Below are 21,376 nucleotides of genomic sequence, written 5' to 3' on the forward strand. Positions count from 1 at the left end.
ATAATTTGTCAAATTTTACTTCAATCTATCGATAATGATAAAAAAATTGTATACACATGTATAGAGTATCTAGTATATATATATAATATATATGGTATAGATATGGGATTTCAAAAAATTAAATGTGACATAATTGCTAGAGAAGCGGGCAAGCAGCGACCACCTTACTCTAATAATGATATTTATTTTGATAATAATATGTACTTGCCATTTTTTTTAATGATGTATCCAACTGCAAATAAAGCAACGGTCTAATAATTAATATTAATTATTACACAAAATTCAAAAATATAAGTTGATATATATCAATTTTGTTATACATATATTTTATCCGATCTGATTTCTGAAAAATATTATTTTTTATAACAAAATTATTATTTTTCACTTTAAATATTAATCGGATCAACTCATCTCACAGATATTTATATATGTGATATCGTCGAATAATAGATTTATTATTATGATCATCATCATCAATTATGATTGTCAACTAAAATTATATAACGGATTAATTTTCAAATTCTAAACATATAAAAAGTAAAATTAAAATCTATAAACCATATATGATTTTACTTATCGATTGGGTTTAAACATCTTTAATTGTAAGAATTAGAATGTTAAGTTTATAAAATATTTATTTATTTTACTAATCAATAAATATAATTAATTATATAATTTAAAAATGGATCTTTAACGCAAACTATACAAAATTTGGATACATATCATACAGATCCGGGCCTTAATATATTAGTATTATTATTAATTATTAATAAACGAAAAATAGAAATATCCTCTCTTTGTAGATAGGTCTCGTACTGCTCTGCATAAAACCATCCATTTTCTCGGAGTTCTGACCGACTTCTGCACACGGTAATAATCGGATAACATTCCGTTTTTTGGCCTGACAAAACCCTTCTACTAATTTCCCACTTTGCAAGGTTGTATGATCTTTTTCTTTTGTTAAAAAAATGCTCATGTTTGAAGGTTTTTATTTTTCTTGATTTTGACTAGGAAACGGTCTGCGGGTTTTCTATGTTATGGTTTGCCTCTGGAGTTTGGAAAATGATGTGGAACTTCTTGCTTTTTTTTTTTTTTTTTTTTTTTTTTTTTTTTTTATTTTTTATTTTGTGTTTCAGGTGAAAGAAAATGGCTCAGGTATTACTTCATGGGACTCTCCATGTCACGATCTATGAAGTGGATAGGTTGGGAAGTGGAGGGGGTGGTAATTTTTTCAGCAAGGTATAAAATCATAGTTCATTTGGTTTAAATCTTTTATCTTTTTTGTTGGATTTCGCTGTTTTTACAATTTTTTTTATGTGGGTTGGCTCTGTTCTTGTAAAGATTTGACTTTGATTCGTGTAAGTTTAGTTATATGCCATTTGCTTGTGGAATTCGGGAGATGGAGATGGGATCTTGGGAAGCATTTGATAGTTTGATTTGACTCCCTCAGGATCTATAAAGTTTTGATCTTCTTGGGTATGGTTGCTGTTTGAATTTTATTGACTTTGCTTGGACGAAATATATGATATATTCATGATTGGTCATACTGTCACAGTTGTCATGTCTCCAAAGTTTGCCATGGTCTCTAATCGGTCTCTATAGCTGTATGGTTGATGCAAAATTGAATTTTTCGTTTAATCTGTAGCCTGGTGCTTGTGGTAGAGATGAAGCTCCAACTCTTCAGTGGTTAATTGTTTTTCATCAGCTGAAACAGTTATTCATTATGCAATTAGCTAAACGGAATATGCATGTAAATTCTACATCTTTATACTTTTTAGAAATTCCTAGGTGATGATGATGCTTTAACTCAATTCAACTTGCTTGATGCAATTTGTGCTTGATCTTATCATACTTGATCTTATCATATACTTCGTTGATCAGATTCGTGCAAAATATTTCTTGAACTGTATTATTGAAAGTTCTTTTGTTCGTTTTTTTCGAGTCTTTCTGTAGCAATCATCATTCTCACTGCAAGGAATTCATAGAGCTTGCAGATTATAAATTCATCACTTTGTTAGACTTAGCACGAGTGTGCACCCCTTCTTAATGCTCTGTATGGATATGGAATAATATCAGCTCTGCAGGTCTAACCGTTGTTGCAATAGTTATATTGCTAATTTATCGAAAATATTAATATTTTCATTAATTTTTTCCCGAGTTGCTGTTTATTATATCGACTGTCGTGTTGATTGTTGATCGATATTAATAAATATCATTGGTTAATGTTATATCAGCTTAAGGAAAACTTTGAGGAAACGATTGGTATTGGCAAAGGAACTCAAAAAATTTATGCAACTGTTGATTTAGAAAAGGCTAGAGTTGGGAGAACGAAAATTATTGAAAATGAACCTAGTAACCCTAGGTGGTGCGAGTCTTTTCATATTTACTGTGCACATATGGCATCGAATGTGATATTCACTGTCAAAGACGACAATCCCATCGGTGCCACTTTAATCGGAAGAGCTTATGTACCTGTTCCTGAGCTTATGGAAGGAGAAGAAGTGGATAGGTGGGTTGAAATATTGGACAACGACAAGAATCCTATAAGTGAAGGTTCTAAGATCCATGTAAAGTTGCAGTTTTTTGATTTGACTCGAGATCGTAACTGGGCTCGTGGAATTAAAAGTTCCAAGTATCCTGGGGTTCCATATACTTTCTTCGCTCAGAGAAAATGTTGTCGGGTTTCTTTATACCAGGATGCTCATGTGCCGGACCGATTTGTTCCAAAGATCCCTCTATCTGGGGGAAAGTATTACGAGCCCCACAGATGCTGGGAAGATGTTTTTGATGCGATTACCAATGCAAAACATTTGATTTACATCACTGGATGGTCAGTCTACACGGAAATAGCATTGATACGAGACTCTAGGAGGCAGAAGGAAGGAGGTGATACGACTCTGGGTGAGCTGCTTAAGAAGAAAGCAAGTGAAGGCGTGAAGGTTATTATGCTTGTTTGGGATGATAGAACTTCTGTTGGTCTGCTGAAAAAAGATGGGTTGATGGCTACCCATGATGAAGAAACCGAACATTACTTTCAAGGGACGGAAGTGAATTGTGTGTTGTGCCCTCGTAATCCAGATGATGGTGGAAGCTTTGTTCAAGATTTACAAATTTCTACCATGTTCACTCATCATCAGAAGATTGTTGTGGTGGATAGTAGTTTGCCTAATGGTGAGGACGAGAGGAGGAGAATCGTGAGTTTTGTTGGGGGTATTGATCTTTGTGATGGGAGATATGACACTCCCTTCCATTCGCTTTTCAGGACACTAGACACCGCCCATCACGATGATTTTCATCAGCCTAATTTCACTGGAGCTGTAATCACGAAAGGTGGACCAAGGGAGCCTTGGCATGATATTCATTCTCGGTTGGAAGGGCCAATTGCATGGGATGTTCTCTTTAATTTTGAACAGAGATGGAAGAAGCAAGGTGGGAAGGATATATTACTCAACTTTAGGGATCTGGAGGATGTTATTATTCCTCCATCGCCAGCTACATACCCCGATGATCAAGAGACGTGGAATGTCCAATTGTTCAGATCTATTGATGGTGGGGCGGCCTTTGGATTCCCTGAAACGCCAGAAGATGCGGCCAAAGCAGGTCTCGTTAGTGGAAAAGATAATATAATTGACAGGAGCATTCAAGATGCATATATTCATGCCATACGTCGGGCCAAAGATTTTATTTACATCGAAAATCAGTATTTTCTTGGAAGCTCTTTCGGTTGGGATGGCCATGATATTAAGGTCGAAGATATTGGAGCTATGCATCTCATTCCTAAGGAACTTTCTTTGAAGATTGTTAGTAAGATCGAGGCTGGAGAAAGGTTCACCGTATACATAGTCGTTCCTATGTGGCCTGAAGGGATTCCAGAGAGTGCATCTGTTCAGGCTATCTTAGATTGGCAGAGGAGAACAATGGAGATGATGTATAAAGACATCATTCAAGCTCTTCAAGCTAAAGGCATTGAGGAGGACCCTCGAAATTACTTAACGTTCTTCTGCCTTGGGAATAGAGAGGTCAAGAGAAGTGGCGAATACGAGCCTTCTGAACAACCAGAACCTGATACAGATTATCTCAAAGCGCAGGAGGCTCGCCGTTTTATGATATACGTACATGCCAAGATGATGATAGGTTTGTAATAAATTCTGGCTTGATGTTTGAATCTCTCCATGAACTGATTCTTAAAGGTTTCTGATAATCTTTTTTTTTCTTGCAGTTGATGACGAGTACATAATAATTGGATCAGCCAACATCAACCAAAGATCAATGGATGGTGCTAGGGATTCGGAGATAGCGATGGGAGCCTACCAACCCCATCATTTAGCCAACAGGCAGCCAGCAAGAGGCCAAATCCATGGTTTCCGAATGTCATTATGGTACGAGCATTTGGGCATGCTGGACGAGACGTTTCTTCATCCGGGAAGCGAGGAATGTGTTATGAAAATAAATGAGATAGCTGACAAGTATTGGGATCTCTACTCGTGTGAAGAGCTTGAAAAGGATCTTCCCGGTCACTTGCTCCGCTACCCCATCGGGATCGCTAGTGAAGGAGATGTTACAGAGCTTCCTGGAACTGAATTCTTCCCTGACACTAAAGCACGTGTCCTTGGTACAAAGTCTGACTACCTCCCACCTATCCTTACCACCTAAGACGTGCAACAATGCCATGCATATATTTTGTCATCTTAACCAGCGATGAACTTTTATTTCCTGCGAATAAAAGCATTGTTTTTGTGTGCTGATCTGCGGATATCTTGCTTTAATTCTGCAGAGATGTTGTGTTGCTTTAAGAGTTCGAGTTGTTTCTGATCTTTGTCGGCTTTGTGACTGAACCGATGTCTGTTGAATTGCCAGTTTTAAGTATTTGCACCTCGAGTTTTTGTCTTAAACTTGCATCTTACTTTGTCTTTTGTTTTGTTGAAATATGGATTAAATTTACATCGTGTCATTTAAATGATAACCTCGTATATATGATAAATATAGTAGAAATATGGCATCAAATCTTCGCTTGTCAACAATGGTCGTTTGCTTACGGTACAAGAATTCAATTTTGCCTAGTATTTTCTCCTACAGGAAACAAGAATCTTGGAACGTTGGACTCTTGGTTTTTATCATTCTTGGACCAGCTGTCCTTCGTATAATAGACAAATAGCAAGTGGAATCCGATCAGGTTCATCACAAGTTCTATTCATATAGTTCTTTCTACACACTCTGTGACACTCAAATTCGAGATCTTGCTTAAACGAACTCTAATCACTTGAAACTATAAACATTGTTAATATTTTATGTAAGTCAAGAATATTTTCGGATTCGCATAAACAAAATGGAAATAACAATAACATAGACATCTAAAACGAGGATGAGAAAAAAAGACTACGCATAAAACAAGAGGGAACTAGAAAGAACCAAAGAAATGTGTTCCACAACATGCTCCACATGTAATAATATCCTACGTAACTTTGGAAAGAACCTTCGGTATCACACATGAACACCATGAATGCATTGTCTCTTTCCAGACTGTTTCTTGATCTCATTAATTCACCAATTTTTTTTTACATAAAAAACAGTATGCTACGTTTGACTCGTGAGATGATATGATAAAGATGTATGATATAAGAACGATGTTTTAGACAAAAACGGTGTCATCGACTTTTAATTGATCGATACTCGTAGAGAAGACAAGAAATTAAGATTTTAAAGATATCATGATCTAATTCTGGTAAATATATAATAAATTAAGAAAAAAATAAACAGTACTAAAAATAGAAAGAAAATGATAAACTACCCCACCAAACACTCTAAACCATAGGCAACAATATCTACAAATAAATAATAATAATAATAATAATAATAATAATAAATAAATAAATAAATATACCAACTCGCAAACAACCAACCCCACCAGATTTTCATATTCAAAAATAAAAGCCTGTTTAGGCCCCCCCATACGTTACCATTCCAGCAATATGTTTGGTTCTGTGGACCTGTTTTCTTCTGAACTAAAATGTTGACTTCTCAAGCTCTGGTCCTGGCCACAGCCATGGCTGCCTCTGCTGGCACCATAATCATCTTCAATCTTTTCCACGAAAGATATTCCCCAACTCCAAGAAATCAAGATTCCCCTCTCCATGAAAAACAAGAACTGAAATCTTGTTTATCATCAGGTAAAACCAGAAACAAGTCAATTTTTTTTTGTATCAATTTTCTAGATTCAATCCTGGTATTTATTCAAGTTTTGCAATTATAATGGATCATATTCGTGGATCAATCCCTGGTTTGCATGTTATACGGTTTTTATTCAACATTTTTGCATGTCTAGGTGGGAAGAGAAGGGATGGAAAAAGGAGGAAAAGGGTTCGATTCGCAGATGACGTGAAGCTAGATTCAAGAAGGGAGTCCAATGAGAAATTCGACAAAAAGGGAAACAAGAAAGTAGCTGAAGTTGAGAGCAATCGTTGCGGGAAAGAGATGCTTGGATTACGGAGAAATATGCCTCCGAATCGGGTGGCTTTGTACAGTGGGATTCTGAAGAATCGTTTCCAGACGATGGAATATTTGTATTGACTCATTTTGATTGGTTTTAATGTATATTTTGTCTTTTTTTTTCTTGGGAAGAATTCTTGTACAGAAAAATGTTTGGAAGAAAAAGGAGAAAATGGTTCTTGGATTTTCTCCACCATTTGTAAATACAGGAAGATTAATTAATTAGCTCTAAAATCTCCAGTTTTGGAGTGTAAAAATTCGAGAATAACAAATCTTTGAACACTTCAGAATACAAATGATTAAATATTAATAATATTCTTTCTATGATTGCATATTACTTTTCTTGTAATTTTTTATGCTTTTATTGTTTTTCTTGAATCTTCAAGAATTTTCGATTCATGGTGGAATCAATCCGATCTAAAGTTTCATAAAGCTCCATATGTAAATTGGTTCATGTTATTTTCTGATCTCACATTTCATTATGCAGGTTTATCGTGGAACGGTTTCATGGATCTATATTCGTGACACATGACAATTCGATGAAAATGAACTAAAAAAAATATATTTTCATAAGTCGAGTCAAGTACGTAGAAAATCTGTCTCACACAATTTACTCGTTAAACAGAGTTTTTGTGCATTCCAGTTACATGTATCAGAATCTAACTAGCATTGGTTAATCTCATATAAAAATTTATGGAAGGGTGTAAAAGATCTAGAATTTAACTTTATTGTAGGTTTACCTTTTAACTAGTATAATAATTCAATCATGTTAATTGATTGATACAAGATTGGACTGTTTGGTTTTCTGGAAATAGTGATTTTAAATAGTTCTTGGTCATATGATTTGTTCCTCTATCCCCAACACAGTATCTTATACTTGTCTTGGCATTTATTATTCCTAATATTTATTCTAAAAAAATAAAATTATTCGTAATATTTTGACTCTTAGTTGATACCTAAAAACTACGACCATGGTAATTTTTCCCCTATTTTGGTGATTTTACCTCTATTTTTACAATTACTGAATTTAAATTTATTTTCCTTAGATTTGAACTTACTATGTTTTTATCGGGAAAATATATTTTTGATATTATAATTTGCACGTTTGTCATTTTTAATCATGTCATTAGTCAATTCACGGTTTCTGTTCCACTAGTTTGCACTTTTTAAATTCTTTATCAGTACTTTTTCATCGGAGTGTCGACGTGAGACACGCTAGCAATTTCTACAACATTAATCTTATACTGCTCTTCTATTCTTGATGATTTGGAATCAAATGTCGAGAATATGGTCTATACCGGAATTTGTATTTCGAACATCACGTCATGAAATGTAATTAAGAAAATTCTTTGAAACAACTCTAATTTTTTAAAGATTTTTAAAAATTATAGTACAAATTATGGGCAAAAGAAAAATAATGGGCAAAAAATTCAGTGCATTAATGAATATTTGTGTTGATAGAATTTGCTCAATGAACACTAAGACTAATTATATTAAAGAAAATATCAAAAGTTTACTGCATAAAAATTCCAAAGAAGCAACTACAAATTCTATCTATTTTACTTGAACACTGCACAAAGAGATTGCTTTCTCTTGTGTTCCATTTTCTTCTTCTTTTAATAACAAAAATGAAGGATCGCTCCAGGTTATTTAATTCCATGCATGCATGTAATATCAGCTTAATAGACCAAGATAAATTAAAATACAGAAACTGCGGCATGTAAACTGTAACGTCTTAATTCGTCTGCCATGAGCACGATCATAGGAGTCTTTACTATATACGAGATCTTTATCTTCTTTGTCAAACAAATAATTGGTTTTATATACAAAATATAGCTAGGAAGGAAAATTGGTAGCCGAAGTTTGTGATACAGAACCTGTGTACGTATATATGTACTTTGGATGAGTCCATAAATAATCCTTTCTCCAACATTAAGAGATTGAAACTTGGAGAAATATCTGGAGAACAGAAATAAATTAAGCTGAAATCAAAAGTACGTTGATTGAATTTTTTTTAGAACTGCGAGAGACATCATATTTATCTTAAATAGAATAGTCCTATGGAATGCTAATTTTGGTAGCTTATGTAGCAGCAAAAAGCCATTTTGCACTCCTATCCTGCTTTGCATAAGCATACATTGGAGTTCTTTTCTTCTTTTTCTTTTTGGATCAAAATCATTGTTGTTTTTATATGTTCAAATATAGGTTTCTTGATGCTGTTATCCAACTGTTTTAACTGTAAAGTAGCACGAAATGTTGGATATTGCGGTTCATATTCGGGAGAGCAGTTTCTATATATGTGTAATGCTACACCATGAATTAACTAACATATATAGTCTTTGTTCCACCGGGAGTATCATGGTCAGATCGGCAATAATCGATGGCAGTGTAAGTAATCTAAGGCATTGACATTTTCTGGCATGCATTTGAGTTGTGAAGCTGAGAAATATTAAGGGAAATAAAAACACTTGAAGACTTTAAAATCTTTTGAGACAATAAGGTGAATTGTCTCTCATATTTAATGGGAAAATGCACGAGTTTTTTGTCCTAATGAAGAACATAGTAACGAAACCTTTTTTTCACATAGGAGGCTCGGTATTCTCTGAAATGGAAACTGCACGCAACAGCATGAGGAAAGATTACTGACAAATGACGTTGTAAGCGTGTTTCTACAGTCATAGGCGCAAAATTACCATTTGGATTCTCCAAATCTCCATGTTACTGTGGCAAAAGTGGGTATGCAGAGGTGCTCTCATATGTTTGGACTGTGCCACTGTGAAATCTAACTAAGATCCGTACTCGTATATTTTTTGAGAAAGGAATTGCTCCCACTTTTTGGTTTCTTGTAATGAGAGCAGAAAACAAATCATAAAACTTGACTAATTGTCGAAATATTTTCTTAATATAGGATGGTTTTTGACAAACATCATCAACATAAACGTCGGAATGGTTTGGACTGTTTCTGCTCCCGAGTCCTACTCGATGACTTTCATAAGAAAAATAAGCATTTCATGCATGTCTTAACATTTTCCAAAGTTCATATTCAGTCATCTCCAAACAAAATGCATAAATTGTAAGAAAGATTTGAATTTGACGTCAAATCGAATTGTAGCCCATATCAAAGATCATTAGGGGAGACATACCTGAGTCGGCACAACCGTAGTATCATTTTTGGATGGAAGACGCATGAGTATCCTCAACTTGAGACTTTTGTAAATACGCTTACACATTTTTTTCCGACTCTCTCAATCTACTCATTCATGCTTTTTTTTTTCCGACTCTCTCAATCTACTCATTCATAACTCTCTCAATCTACTCATTCATGCTATGAGAGTACCGATAGATACGAGAATTTGAGGTTTCTAAACATACGTCATATAAAAACAAAAATACATAAGCTATTAAGAGTTCAAACCAAGAAAATAAACATGATGATCGATCTTCTTCTGTATATTTGTTTATCATGTTCTTTCGAGTTTAGAAACATGGTTTTGAGAAAATCTAACATGAAAACTATTCCCATCAACATACATTTTTTCTAATTTCAATCTTTACATAATTTCCAACTTAATCAACAATATTCACAAAAGAATGTTCACAGTCAGCTTAAACTAACGCATGTCATTGACTTCAGGGTTTTTTGTCCGTCAGAAAGGAAAGCAATTTTCCCAAGAAAGTTGTTACTTAATATATATCATGAAGAAGAAGAATAGTTTAATTAAGTGTGCACTCAATTTTTCTCTTTTTTCCAAAAATCATTAACTTTTTACAGACTTTTGTTTTGCATAAATTATAATTTTCTTTCCCGTAGTAAAATTCGTAGTGGCGCAAGATTCTGAAAAAGGTCATTTCAAACTTTCCCCCCATACCACAGTGATGAAACGCAACATTTTCACAAAAGGAGAAACCAAAACATTATTTTCTGTGTGAGATGTCATCTAAACCCAATGATATCACAACACTGTACCACTCATGTCCCTTCCTCTGGATACAGTGCTTCACCTTGTCTGTATAAAGAAATTCACTTTTCATCCATATTTTCGTTAATATTAATAATAATATTACAAAGATAGCAATTCAATAATCCTTACACGCACACACTTGGTAGTATGTTAGCATGCAGATATGTTAGACGCAACTGAGTGGCTAGGTAGCTTCATTTGCTGCCTCTGTGGGGGTGATGGCTCTATCAACAAACTATCATCTATCTCTCAGTTTCGCAGCCTTGGCCATCTTCTTCTTTTCTCTCACTTTGCTCCCTTCTAAATCAGGTAAAAAAACAACCCTACTCCATCTGTATTCTCTATGCTGAATTTTACACTTGAAGCTTCTTGATTATGTATGTAAAACAGTTTGCTTCGTCATCTTCTGTTGCATATTCAGCTTGAGGTTTAATTCAAGTTCATCCATCATTTGGTACTTAATTCTTGATCTGACTGATTATTAGATGATAAATATGCAGGTGGGATGGATCATACATCGAGCATCAATATCGACGAGCAACTGAAGAAGATGATTCTTGGATCGAGGCCACCAGCTTGTAGTGTGGACAAATGCATGAACTGCAGGCCATGTGAAGCCACCCTAGTCATCCCACCTCACCGGAACAAAGATAATAATAAGAATAAAAACATCGAAAGGGCTTACGAAAAATCATCCCGCAGAGAAGATGACAGCTACTATCTTCTTTCTTGGAAATGTAGGTGTGGAGATAAGTTCTATCAACCTTGAAATTCATAAAATATTAGTAAAATCCATTAATGGCTCTGTAATTATATTTATTTATGTTATGTTTTTGTTTTGGCATTTTCTCGAGATGTGAATTTTGATGTCTTTAAAATGTACCGCATGTTGTTTATTAACGTAGCTAAATCTACCAAAAGAGAGAAACAAGTTGATAACGTTTGGAGAGACGTAGGTTGATGATGTCATATGATCGATTATCAAGTGAAACATATTTTTTCCAGATATATTGTGGGATTAGGGATATGTTCTGTAGGTCGGTGTTTGTTATATTCTTCTATCATATCCTTGGATATTCGTGCACATCTCTTGATTTATTTTTCGATCTAAGATTAAGAGGCTTCTAACTCATATAAAAAGGTTTATTACCATCGATTTCAACCTTTTGGAGATTAATGTAGCTAAATCTTGGAAAAACATGCAATTAATTTTAAAAATATATTTAACTTAAGATATTTTTCCCCTTTATTATGATGTTGGCTGTATTTTTCATTTTGTTTCGATTTCTTACCATGGACTATCGGTAATATCGATAAATTAAATTACTTTTTAAGAAAATCGTAACTAAATCGGGTGTATATATGAATATTTAATTTAAACGAAACCAATTATTTGAATCCCAATAACATATTTTTATTTGTGTTCAATTTATGTCGGATCAAAAAATATTTGACAGTATTTTGTTCACATCATAAATATTTGGACTTATATATGTTTTTTTTTGGATAAAATTTATTATAAAATATTGAAAATATGATATTAATATATGTTATTTTTGATTTGACGTTTTCTTGAGACGTGTTTAAAATGTACTGCATGTTGTTTTATTAATGTAGCTGAATCTTGGAACAACATGAAATTAATTTTAAAATTACTAAATTTAAGATTTTTTTTCTCATTTATTATGTTGTTGGTTGTAATTTTTTTTTTTACAAAAACTTGTGAAAGACGATCTCACGGGTCGTATTTTGTGAGACAAATCTCTTATTTGGATCATCCATGAAAAAATATTAGTTTTTATGCTAAGATTATTACTTTTCATTGTGAATATCAGTAAGTTTGACACGCCTCACATATAAAAATTGATGAAACTGTCTCACAAAAGATCTATTCTTTTTTTTTTTCGATTTCTAATTCTTGCCATGGACTTATCAGATATTTCAATAAATAATATCTTGGGTATTGATTATAAATTATTACTTTCAATAATCAGTTTATATTTTAATGATGTTATTATTTTTCTTAAATCAATGGGGACCAAGGACAAAAAAATCGTCCTTTGATTTCAAAATTGATTGGACATTTCCCTACTCTCTTTTTTTATAGGTTGGTGTACTATTTTTGTTTTGAAAGCATTCAAATGACATGACACCACCATATTTAATTTGTCGGTATTTCCATCGAATAATATTAATCTTTTTTTTCAATTTTTTCTCTTTCAAAATCAATCACTATTTCAATTGCATGCGTTAGCCTGGTAATAATTCCTCCACAATTTTAAGTTCTGCGTCTTGCCTGCTTATATATCGGATTATTTTATTGGAGAAATAGGAGAAAAATTCTCAATCAAAATATTTTTTTGGATTCACTCTCTACTCACAAAATTGTGGTATTATGTCATACAAAATATGATACATTTCATGTGGAAATGTGGTACTAAAAAAGTACCCAGGGACTGAACACAAAAAAAATCGACGGATGGGGACTGAAGGCCAATTTCTCGTATTTTATATGAATATTTTTGTTAAAAAAACAAAATTTAATTTTTTTCTCAGATTTTTAAAAACTTTTTTATTCTAAAAAATTTCCTTACATAAACTTAATTTGATTTTTCATGCTAAAGAATAAAAAAGATATTTTTGATCTAAAAATATCACCATGACATTATTTTTTCTCTATTATGTTCAAAATTGATATATAACATAATATAAGAGTAAATGATCAATACATCCTCCATAACATAGTTGTATTTGTGCTTAGTTTGTGTAAGACCAAAATATTTCCTGCAGTATCTGATTCGGAAAAAAATATTTTTCACTCCCTGCCTCTAATTGTTGATGAAATTCAGTACAAAAAATTTGATATCGATATATGATATTTAAATACAAAATGTTTCACATCTGAAACTAATATATGATTTCTTAGTATTCGAATTTGTATAACAAGTATTTTATTAATTACAGGTTTTTTCTCGGATGAAAATTTGTACAAAAATTGAAAATACGGTACTAATATATGATATTTGAGTACAAAATATTTCAGATCTAGCACTAATATATGATTTTTGAGTACGCAAATATGTATAACAACTATTGGAATTAATGATACGTTTTTTGGGGATGAAAATAAGTACAAAATATTAAAATGTGTTGCACATAAAATTGTGGGACGTGCCAATTAAATTTACGATTTATCCGACCTCTTTTATCAAACATTATGAATCTCTATTTGGTTAGTTCTAACCCCCTGGATATTGCCACGAACCTAATAATTTTACCGATAAATATAATGAAAATTGTAAAAGAAATCCATACACAACATCAAATTTAATTATGCTATTATGATTCAGAATAAAAAATTTACAAATATAATTGGAAAAACTGGAGTAATATTGTAAAACTTGAAGAAAATCTACTGGAAAAGATGCAATATGACATGAACTGAATTTGATCAAATTTACATAGAATATTTGCTCGAGTTGTTGATTGAATTTTTGCAAGAGCTTTTTCTGATGTCTCTTGTTCACTCTTGATCCACTATTCCCAGTGGTTTTGATCATCTTCCACGATCGTTCATCATAGATCATGAGTCAACTTCCTCAGTCATGCCCTTTCTCGGAACAACTGCAGTTCTCGTGGACTTAACAACATTTGTGCTTTCCATATCTGATGGGCTTTTTGTTGATGTACTTTTGTGGATTTTAGGTGCAACAATTGCCTTATATGTTTAGCACATTACTTTAGCCCACTTTCGCCCCGTATTAAAAATTAGACATGAAAACCACATTATAATTCTCATATTCTCATTCAAAATTCTTCAGCAATAACTCTCTGTTAAATTCTTATTCACTAACTATTACATTTTTATTCAAATAGCCAAACCCTCCAAATGTCAGATAAATCTCATTCATATCTTGGACGCGATTCTCCGTCTCAATGCTGGATCAATAGACTTGTGCTTGCTCTTAGATATTTCCAACATATATAACAGAGAATATTTCTCGAGGTTTTTTAGTTTGCATTTCACCTCTCATGTCTTTTCTGTCCGCACACATTTGTCACATGAATAAATTTCGAGTGTTTATTCATAAAGAAAAATTCATACATGACTGTCATGTTTATTCTCTTGGAAACTCATAAAACACATGATTTTTATCCTTCGATATTCGTGAAAGCGTGGATTGACCCGTTAATCTTCCAAGTTCAAATACAACTTTACAACGGGCTCCCAAATAAAACAAAATAACTTAGAGTTTTTCACATACATCACAACTTGATCAGAAATCCATATTTCTTCTGGCTCTTACTGCATATTTCTTGAGTAACTATGCCCTTTTCTTGGTTACTTCTTTTAATTTATTTTTGTAGAAATGACCAACTCTCCAACTTCCATAGCCCATTTGATTAAAAATTTAACCCGGATTTCAATGAGCCGGCCCAACCTAATGCATAGTAATTTCGATCAACTGAATTTGATTTTTTTTTTTAAAAAAAAAAAAAGAATTTGATAGATAAATTTTTAATAATTTTGGTTTCGCGAATCTTTGAAATTTATCGTTGAAATCCTACTCTCATAATTCCATCCAAATATATTCCATTTATTTTAAAAAATATTAACGAATTATGAACATCTTTTAATGTACATATAAACAATAATCGAGGCACACTCAATATATACGTAAAATATAATAAAACAAATTAAAATGGATGTTTTCATAAACTTGAAAATTAGCTTTGCATAATAAAGTGGATTTAGAGTTCATAGATTCAGTTCCAATATTTCTAAAAAAAAAGTTGTAAATTTGGAGACAATTACAATAATATGGGCAAAAACTTGTGTGAGATGGTCTCACGAGTCTTATTTTGTGAGACGGATCTCTTATTTGGGTCATCTATGAAAAAGTATTACTTTTAATGCTAAGAGTATTACTTTTTATTGTGAATATCAGTAGGATTGACTCGTTTCACAGATAAATATTCGTGAAACCGTCTCACAATAGACCTACTCTTACATATGAAGAATTTTTTTTTAAAAAAAAAAATCGAACATAAAAAAAAATACATCCGGACACTAAAATTTAAAGTCTATCATCTTATTATATTATAATATCTTTGAATTTTTTTTAAATAAAACATAAAATATTGTTTAATATATTAAATTTGTTGGCTTACCAGAAAAAGATTGGGGAAATTAGGTTGAATTGAACCTTTCACTAATTGCCCACCGTTGGTGTCTGCAACGCTCGAGTATGTGAAGGTAGACATACTTTTTAATCGACCCCCTTGCATATGTATCAATCTTATCGTTTCACAATCCCTCTCAACTTCTAGCCTCCCCTGTCACGGTAAATGAATAAATTATTTATCGAAAGTTATAATAGATGATAATATTTTTATTCTAATTTTCAAATATACGATGATTAAAACATCACGTTTGATTAATTTTTCAGTAAAAACATATATTATATTCTAAAATTTATGTATATTTCACCGATCTTTTATGATAAGGAAAATATATATATATTTCACGAGTATTACATTGAGCTCTTTTATGTTATAAGGAAAATAATCTTCTAACAATAGTTTGAAATAAGCCACAAAGACAGAAAATGAAGGGCATTAGATCTCATGCCTATGCCAGGAGTGGAAGAAGTAGAAGTAGTTCTTGGAAACTAAGAATAATATGATCTAGACAAAAAGTCAGATATAACAAATCTAGGAAATAAATGGATCACCAAGAAGTAGGATGTCATCCCAAATATCGAACTCATCTCGAAGCATAGGGTGAAAACCAACAAAGAAAACTTTCAGAAGAATTCAAACTCGAGTTAGTGAAAGTTTTAAAGATTGTAATTGCTGGACATGTGAAACTAGATGTCATATTTCGATCAACTGTGCAGAAAATGAAAGAAAAAGGATAAAATGCTTCTAATCAACTCCGAATATTGAAGAAACAGTTTATTACCAAGATGTAGTTTAAGTATAACAGTTTGAAGATATCCTCCAAACTCTTCAAACGAGAGTATGCATGAAGATGAAGAAATCTTGAGCCGGGAAGAATCTGAAGGAATAAAATCAGACTTGTTTGGTTTATTTAGTCAGACAACAATATCTTATAACATGATCAAAAAGATCATGAGGAAAAATCATAGCCTTTATAGATATCAAAGATTCTCTGCAGGACATGTAAAAAAATCTTAGGAAATCTTTGCCTAATAAACAAAAATGTATCATCTAATCTATAAAATTTTAAAATGGGAAATGTCAATCCAATGGAACTTACGGAAAACCGAGGAAATCTTTGCCTAATAAACAAAAATGTATCATCTAATCTATAAAATTTTAAAATGGGAAATGTCAATCCAATGGAACTTACGGGAAACTGTGTTGAGTTGCAATTAATTTTTTCTGAAGAAATTTAGGAGGAATTGGAGAAACTCAAGATAGAAGTAGCACGAAGTATGTCGTGGATTCATATTGGAGCAATCTAGATTATGATAAAAACTACTTTAAAAGAAGAAATATATTCACATATTGACATTGCTATATGTGATAAATGAATGGGTAATCTTAAATATTCAAAATTGGGAACAATCTCAGAGAATATATGTTCATGAAAAATTGTAGGAGTAATTTACCCAAGAATTTTCTACAACCTGGTAGATCGAGATTTCAATAGAGCTTTAACATTACATCAAAAATTCAAAGAGAAGAGGCTGATGAAAAAGTGTAATAACTCATATTCTGTTATCTATCAAATTTTAGATCTCTATCTAATACAAATCACTCATAACTATTTATTAGAAATGAGTTTATTAAAATACCAGAATTATTTGAAAAAATTGTTCAGACAATTTATTTGGAAAGAATCGAGTTTCCTTTAATACATGAAACAAATATTCAGATCCAAGACAAAACGACTCTACAAATGAATCAAAATCTTAAACTAGAATCAAGAAGACTATCTTTAAGGAAATAGAATTATAAGTCATAAATGGGGGAAAAACAATCTTTAGATGAGTCGACCAAAGAAAAAATTGAAGCTCTGGATCCTTATCTCGAGCCTTCAAGTCTATCATTCACCTTAGGGATTAAAGATGAAGAGATCGACCTTAGACCTCAAACTGACAAAGAAAAATTTAAATTTAGTACGAACGAACTTATAGTTTCTCCATTTCAGGCATATCAACAAAATTGAGAGAAATTAAAAACAAAAATAAATATCAACCTAGCCACAATCTGAGTTCATATAGCAAGAAAGAATCATAGGATATGGATGAAAGCAAATTTCTATCCTCAAAGAAGTAAAATTATGTTATGAATTTGGGGTTCTTGCATCAGTTTATACTATCATCCAACTTCCCAAAAATCTCGGGACTACCAAAATGGATCTAAGAAAATGTTCATGAAACATTGTCAAATAATGATTATTTGTTAAGAGGAGATATTCCGGAGCTTTACTTTTTTTTTAATACAACAACATAACAAACGGGAAAGGTTCGCATGAATGATGAAGCATTTCACTTCATCAAGTTGAAAATACCAAACAAACACGTTCAAACTTTCATCAAGAATCCTCTGAAGAATGACACACCTCTGGTTTCATAACTCGCTTTAAGACGACATCACCATTAGATGAGCATATAAATTATGGGTCTTTCTCACAGAGATAAACATAATCAAGTTTTGATTTAAGTTTTATCAACATTCTGTAAATGAATATTTTCTACTAAATACCATGATAGGAAAAACCACAAGCTTTGCAGAAGAAATATTTAAAAAGAAAGAAATATTCTGTAAAACAGCAAGCTGGCGGGGAGTAAAGAAACTCGTCATAAATTCTGCAACATGACTCATGTAGGAAGATGGTTAGAAATAATCTACTCAGAATGTCCAAACCAAAAAGAACCATAATTTGATAAAGGTTTGTGGCTCAGATATGACTTAAAACATAATGCGAGGACGAATCGCAATGGTGAAGGTCCACACAACTCATGTTTTCCTCTGGGACCACACAACTCATGTTTTCCTTTGGGACCACACAAAAGCAAAATATTTCTCGAAAAAGGTAGAAAAACATGCGATCCAACCATTCCATTAGTGGATGATGACCCACTCAACCATCACAATATGATTAACCACTAACTAGTGGTACACCAACTAAAAAGATGATGTCGGCCACAACTTGCAATGCAATTTACAAATTTGAAGTCCAGATTTCAAATTCATCACGACTTCTATATATAACGGGAGAGAAGAAAGATGAAGTCATAATTCAACCTCCTCATTTTTCTTTCAAAATAAAATTTGTACTAGTTTCAATTTAGTTATGTTGTAATTCCACTTACGATAAATATCTAAACAAATTTCTTCTCCTCTACAGGAGGTTATTATGTAATAATATATTGCATGTTTGAATAAAAGAACAAAGATTTACTATTGATAAGCATATATTAAATACTAAATATTTTTTTTTGTAAAGCAACTAAAATTTAGAAGTTATATAATTTTTTATGGGTCCAACTCAAATTACATCCGTCGGGTCTAAAAGTGAGGCAGGAGACAGGATACATACACAAACTTTGTAGTCATCCCTGTATTTTGTTTGGTTCCTTATTTTAACTTTCGATTTGATGGATGTTTAATATCGATCATAAGTAGTTATTCAAATAATTGTATGATCAAAAGGTATTTTTGAAATTTTTCATCATGAAATATTGAACTTTATTTAGCTGATTGTATTTTAATAGTTTTTTAAAAACTAAGGTATTTTAATATGTTTTTGTTAAAAATTAATGTGTTGGGTGCAATAATTGTCCCTGCTTGGTAGAGCGGTCGAACCGTGATGCTTGAGTTGCTGTGCGGTTTAAAAGATTTGAGTTGCACCATTACCACCAACTATAGCTTTTGGTAAAGCGGTAAGCACTCGATCCTACAATTGGTATTAGAGCCAAGGTTACGGGTTCGATTCCCATTGGTTGCAAAGAGTGTAATTATTGGGAGGAAGATTGTTGGGTGCAATAATTTTCTCTTCTTAGTAGAACGGTCGAACCGTGGTGCTTGAATTGCTGTGAGGTTTAAAAGATTTGAGTTGTACTATTATCATCAGTTTTAATTTTTGATAAAACCATAAGCACTCCATCCTACGTAACGTAAATGGATAGTAACTTTTTTAATCTATATATTATATATTGTCTTCACAGAAAATATTAAAGAATACAATACGCCACCTACTATTTCATCGTCCTCGGCCCTATACCTTGTGAAGTTGGCCCCGCCGCAGACCTCCGTAGCCATTACAAGCCCGACACCTAGCAAATTCCCACGTGAACAATTGTTTTCAACCACGATTCTCTGTCTTTCAGCACGCTGTGGATGACAGCAACCCATCAATAATCTTTGTCCATTTCCCAGCCCGCCAGCAGTCGACCAACTCGCTTTTCCCATACTTCCATTTAAATTGCCTATCTCCACTCCTTTCCGCATAAAACGGCGGACCTCCGCCTAAGTACTCTTATCTTAAACATTTTCAAGAAAGTAGAAAACACTGAAAATTATTATGCTGCTGAGAAGCTCTTCGATGCCGGTCTTGAATTCATGGCTGCCCAACTCATCAGCCGTGTTGTCATCACCGGAATCGGATACCTTGCCCTTAGCCTTCCCGCAGTTAACCCGCATACGATCAGTATGCATGACGACTTCGTTTGACGATAGTCCCGGGAGATGTTCTCTCACCCGACAAGCGGTAGATCATTCGGATCCGAAGCTCGAGAAGAACTTGCGGAGAATCGGTGCACCGAGCCCGGTAAAGATAAAGCAGGAGATGGGGCACATGCTGCTGTCAAGCTCCGGGTTGGGTGCGGCGGTGGGTGAGAGAGTTGATGAAGGGTGCTTAATAACTGAGAGAAAGAAGACGCCGCAGACAGTGGCGGCGGGGGGCAGGGGTGGTGGTAGCAAAGGTGGTGGCATGTGTGGTGGTGGGAGACGGCCGGATTACGGATCGGGTTCTGATTCTCAAGATCCGGGGAGTTGGCGTGGATCAGAGATTACGGACGCTTATTATGAGACGATGATTGAGGCAAATCCTGGGAATCCTCTCTTTTTAGCAAATTATGCTAAATTTTTGAAAGAGGTTAGTGACTATTCAGTAAAGTTCCAATCTTGGCAGTATGTTTCAACTTCACGATTGTGCCTAATTCTGTACTGATTCTGTAGTGTATTCATGTTTTGTAGGTTAAAGGGGACTTAACAAAAGCAGAAGAGTACTGTGGAAGAGCAATTCTAGCTAATCCAAATGATGGCAATGTGTTGTCTCTCTATGCTGATCTAATATGGCAGACACACAAGGATTCTGCTAGAGCTGAATCTTATTTTGAACAAGCTGTTAAATCTGACCCCAATGACTGGTATTTCTTGTTCAGAGACCTTTCTCCATTAGCGCGCATATCATTGCTCAGAGCTCAACTTGCACCAATTCTTGGTTTACTGACTGAACTGTTGCATATACTCAACAAATTTTCATGTTTGTGCAGTTATGTTCTAGCTTCCTATGCCCGATTCCTGTGGGATGCGGATGAGGATCACGAAGACGAGGAGGATCTAAAAACAAGCGAATGCAAAGTGAAGACGTATCACTCACCATCTAACTTTTTCCAAGATGAATCTCATTGGCCTCATCTAGCTGCAGCTTCTTGAATCTAAGTCCTCTTCCTCCATGTAAACTACCATACATATGTAGTCTACTATGTACAGAGTATTGTTATTCATAATGCCATAGTGTGTTTGCACCCTTTCTAAGGCAACCAAGAAGAGGTTTTTGTTATTCATATTTGCTTTCTTGATTCGAAGTTTGACTAAGAAATTTAAATTATGCCGTGATATAGAGATCCTTTTCTGAGGTTAAACCCAAATATTGTATACACCTTGAC

At 33.4% G+C, this 21,376-nt stretch overlaps 4 protein-coding genes across 6 annotated transcripts; all 4 read left to right on the forward strand.

Moving 5' to 3' along the window:
- Window positions 1-734: 734 nt before the first annotated feature.
- Window positions 735-4,878, forward strand: LOC140975745 (phospholipase D alpha 1). Of its 2 annotated transcripts, none has more exons than XM_073439638.1 (4): window positions 735-870; window positions 1,137-1,239; window positions 2,235-4,134; window positions 4,220-4,878. In XM_073439638.1, exons 2-4 carry the CDS (start codon window positions 1,147-1,149, stop codon window positions 4,651-4,653), a joined length of 2,427 nt encoding a protein of 808 aa, XP_073295739.1. In that variant the 5' UTR covers window positions 735-870; window positions 1,137-1,146; the 3' UTR covers window positions 4,654-4,878. The 2 variants fall into 2 exon arrangements, with proteins under 2 accessions (XP_073295739.1, XP_073295740.1); XM_073439639.1 differs by having other exon boundaries at window positions 845-938.
- Window positions 4,879-5,927: 1,049 nt separating this feature from the next.
- LOC140974821 (uncharacterized) lies at window positions 5,928-6,692 on the forward strand. Its single transcript, XM_073438313.1, has 2 exons — window positions 5,928-6,167; window positions 6,323-6,692. The coding sequence occupies exons 1-2, from the start codon at window positions 6,008-6,010 to the stop codon at window positions 6,565-6,567; spliced, it is 405 nt and encodes a 134-aa protein (XP_073294414.1). The 5' UTR covers window positions 5,928-6,007; the 3' UTR covers window positions 6,568-6,692.
- A 3,731-nt stretch (window positions 6,693-10,423) lies between these two features.
- Window positions 10,424-11,309, forward strand: LOC140974822 (EPIDERMAL PATTERNING FACTOR-like protein 8). 2 transcript variants are annotated; one of them, XM_073438315.1, is made up of 3 exons: window positions 10,424-10,491; window positions 10,603-10,757; window positions 10,949-11,309. In XM_073438315.1, the coding sequence occupies exons 2-3, from the start codon at window positions 10,667-10,669 to the stop codon at window positions 11,215-11,217; spliced, it is 360 nt and encodes a 119-aa protein (XP_073294416.1). In that variant the 5' UTR covers window positions 10,424-10,491; window positions 10,603-10,666; the 3' UTR covers window positions 11,218-11,309. The 2 variants fall into 2 exon arrangements, with proteins under 2 accessions (XP_073294416.1, XP_073294415.1); XM_073438314.1 differs by lacking the exon at window positions 10,424-10,491 and having other exon boundaries at window positions 10,516-10,757.
- Window positions 11,310-19,848: 8,539 nt separating this feature from the next.
- LOC140975751 (uncharacterized) lies at window positions 19,849-21,367 on the forward strand. Its single transcript, XM_073439645.1, has 3 exons — window positions 19,849-20,580; window positions 20,682-20,854; window positions 20,981-21,367. Exons 1-3 carry the CDS (start codon window positions 20,008-20,010, stop codon window positions 21,141-21,143), a joined length of 909 nt encoding a protein of 302 aa, XP_073295746.1. The 5' UTR covers window positions 19,849-20,007; the 3' UTR covers window positions 21,144-21,367.
- Window positions 21,368-21,376: the final 9 nt, after the last annotated feature.

This window comes from Primulina huaijiensis, chromosome 4 (assembly GCF_012295235.1).
Source record: "Primulina huaijiensis isolate GDHJ02 chromosome 4, ASM1229523v2, whole genome shotgun sequence".
Taxonomy (NCBI): Eukaryota; Viridiplantae; Streptophyta; class Magnoliopsida; order Lamiales; family Gesneriaceae; genus Primulina; species Primulina huaijiensis.

Excerpts from the sequence above, each read along its gene's own strand:
- LOC140975745 (XM_073439638.1), top strand. The coding sequence starts at position 1,147 with ATGGCTCAGGTATTACTTCATGGGACTCTCCATGTCACGATCTATGAA. Across the intron at positions 1,240-2,234 it reads GTGGTAATTTTTTCAGCAAG|CTTAAGGAAAACTTTGAGGA; the intron begins GTATAAAATCAT and ends ATGTTATATCAG. Across the intron at positions 4,135-4,219 it reads ACATGCCAAGATGATGATAG|TTGATGACGAGTACATAATA; the intron begins GTTTGTAATAAA and ends TTTTTCTTGCAG.
- LOC140974821 (XM_073438313.1), top strand. The coding sequence starts at position 6,008 with ATGTTGACTTCTCAAGCTCTGGTCCTGGCCACAGCCATGGCTGCCTCT. Across the intron at positions 6,168-6,322 it reads GAAATCTTGTTTATCATCAG|GTGGGAAGAGAAGGGATGGA; the intron begins GTAAAACCAGAA and ends TTGCATGTCTAG.
- LOC140974822 (XM_073438315.1), top strand. The coding sequence starts at position 10,667 with ATGGCTCTATCAACAAACTATCATCTATCTCTCAGTTTCGCAGCCTTG. Across the intron at positions 10,758-10,948 it reads TTTGCTCCCTTCTAAATCAG|GTGGGATGGATCATACATCG; the intron begins GTAAAAAAACAA and ends ATAAATATGCAG.
- LOC140975751 (XM_073439645.1), top strand. The coding sequence starts at position 20,008 with ATGCTGCTGAGAAGCTCTTCGATGCCGGTCTTGAATTCATGGCTGCCC. Across the intron at positions 20,581-20,681 it reads ATGCTAAATTTTTGAAAGAG|GTTAAAGGGGACTTAACAAA; the intron begins GTTAGTGACTAT and ends CATGTTTTGTAG. Across the intron at positions 20,855-20,980 it reads AAATCTGACCCCAATGACTG|TTATGTTCTAGCTTCCTATG; the intron begins GTATTTCTTGTT and ends ATGTTTGTGCAG.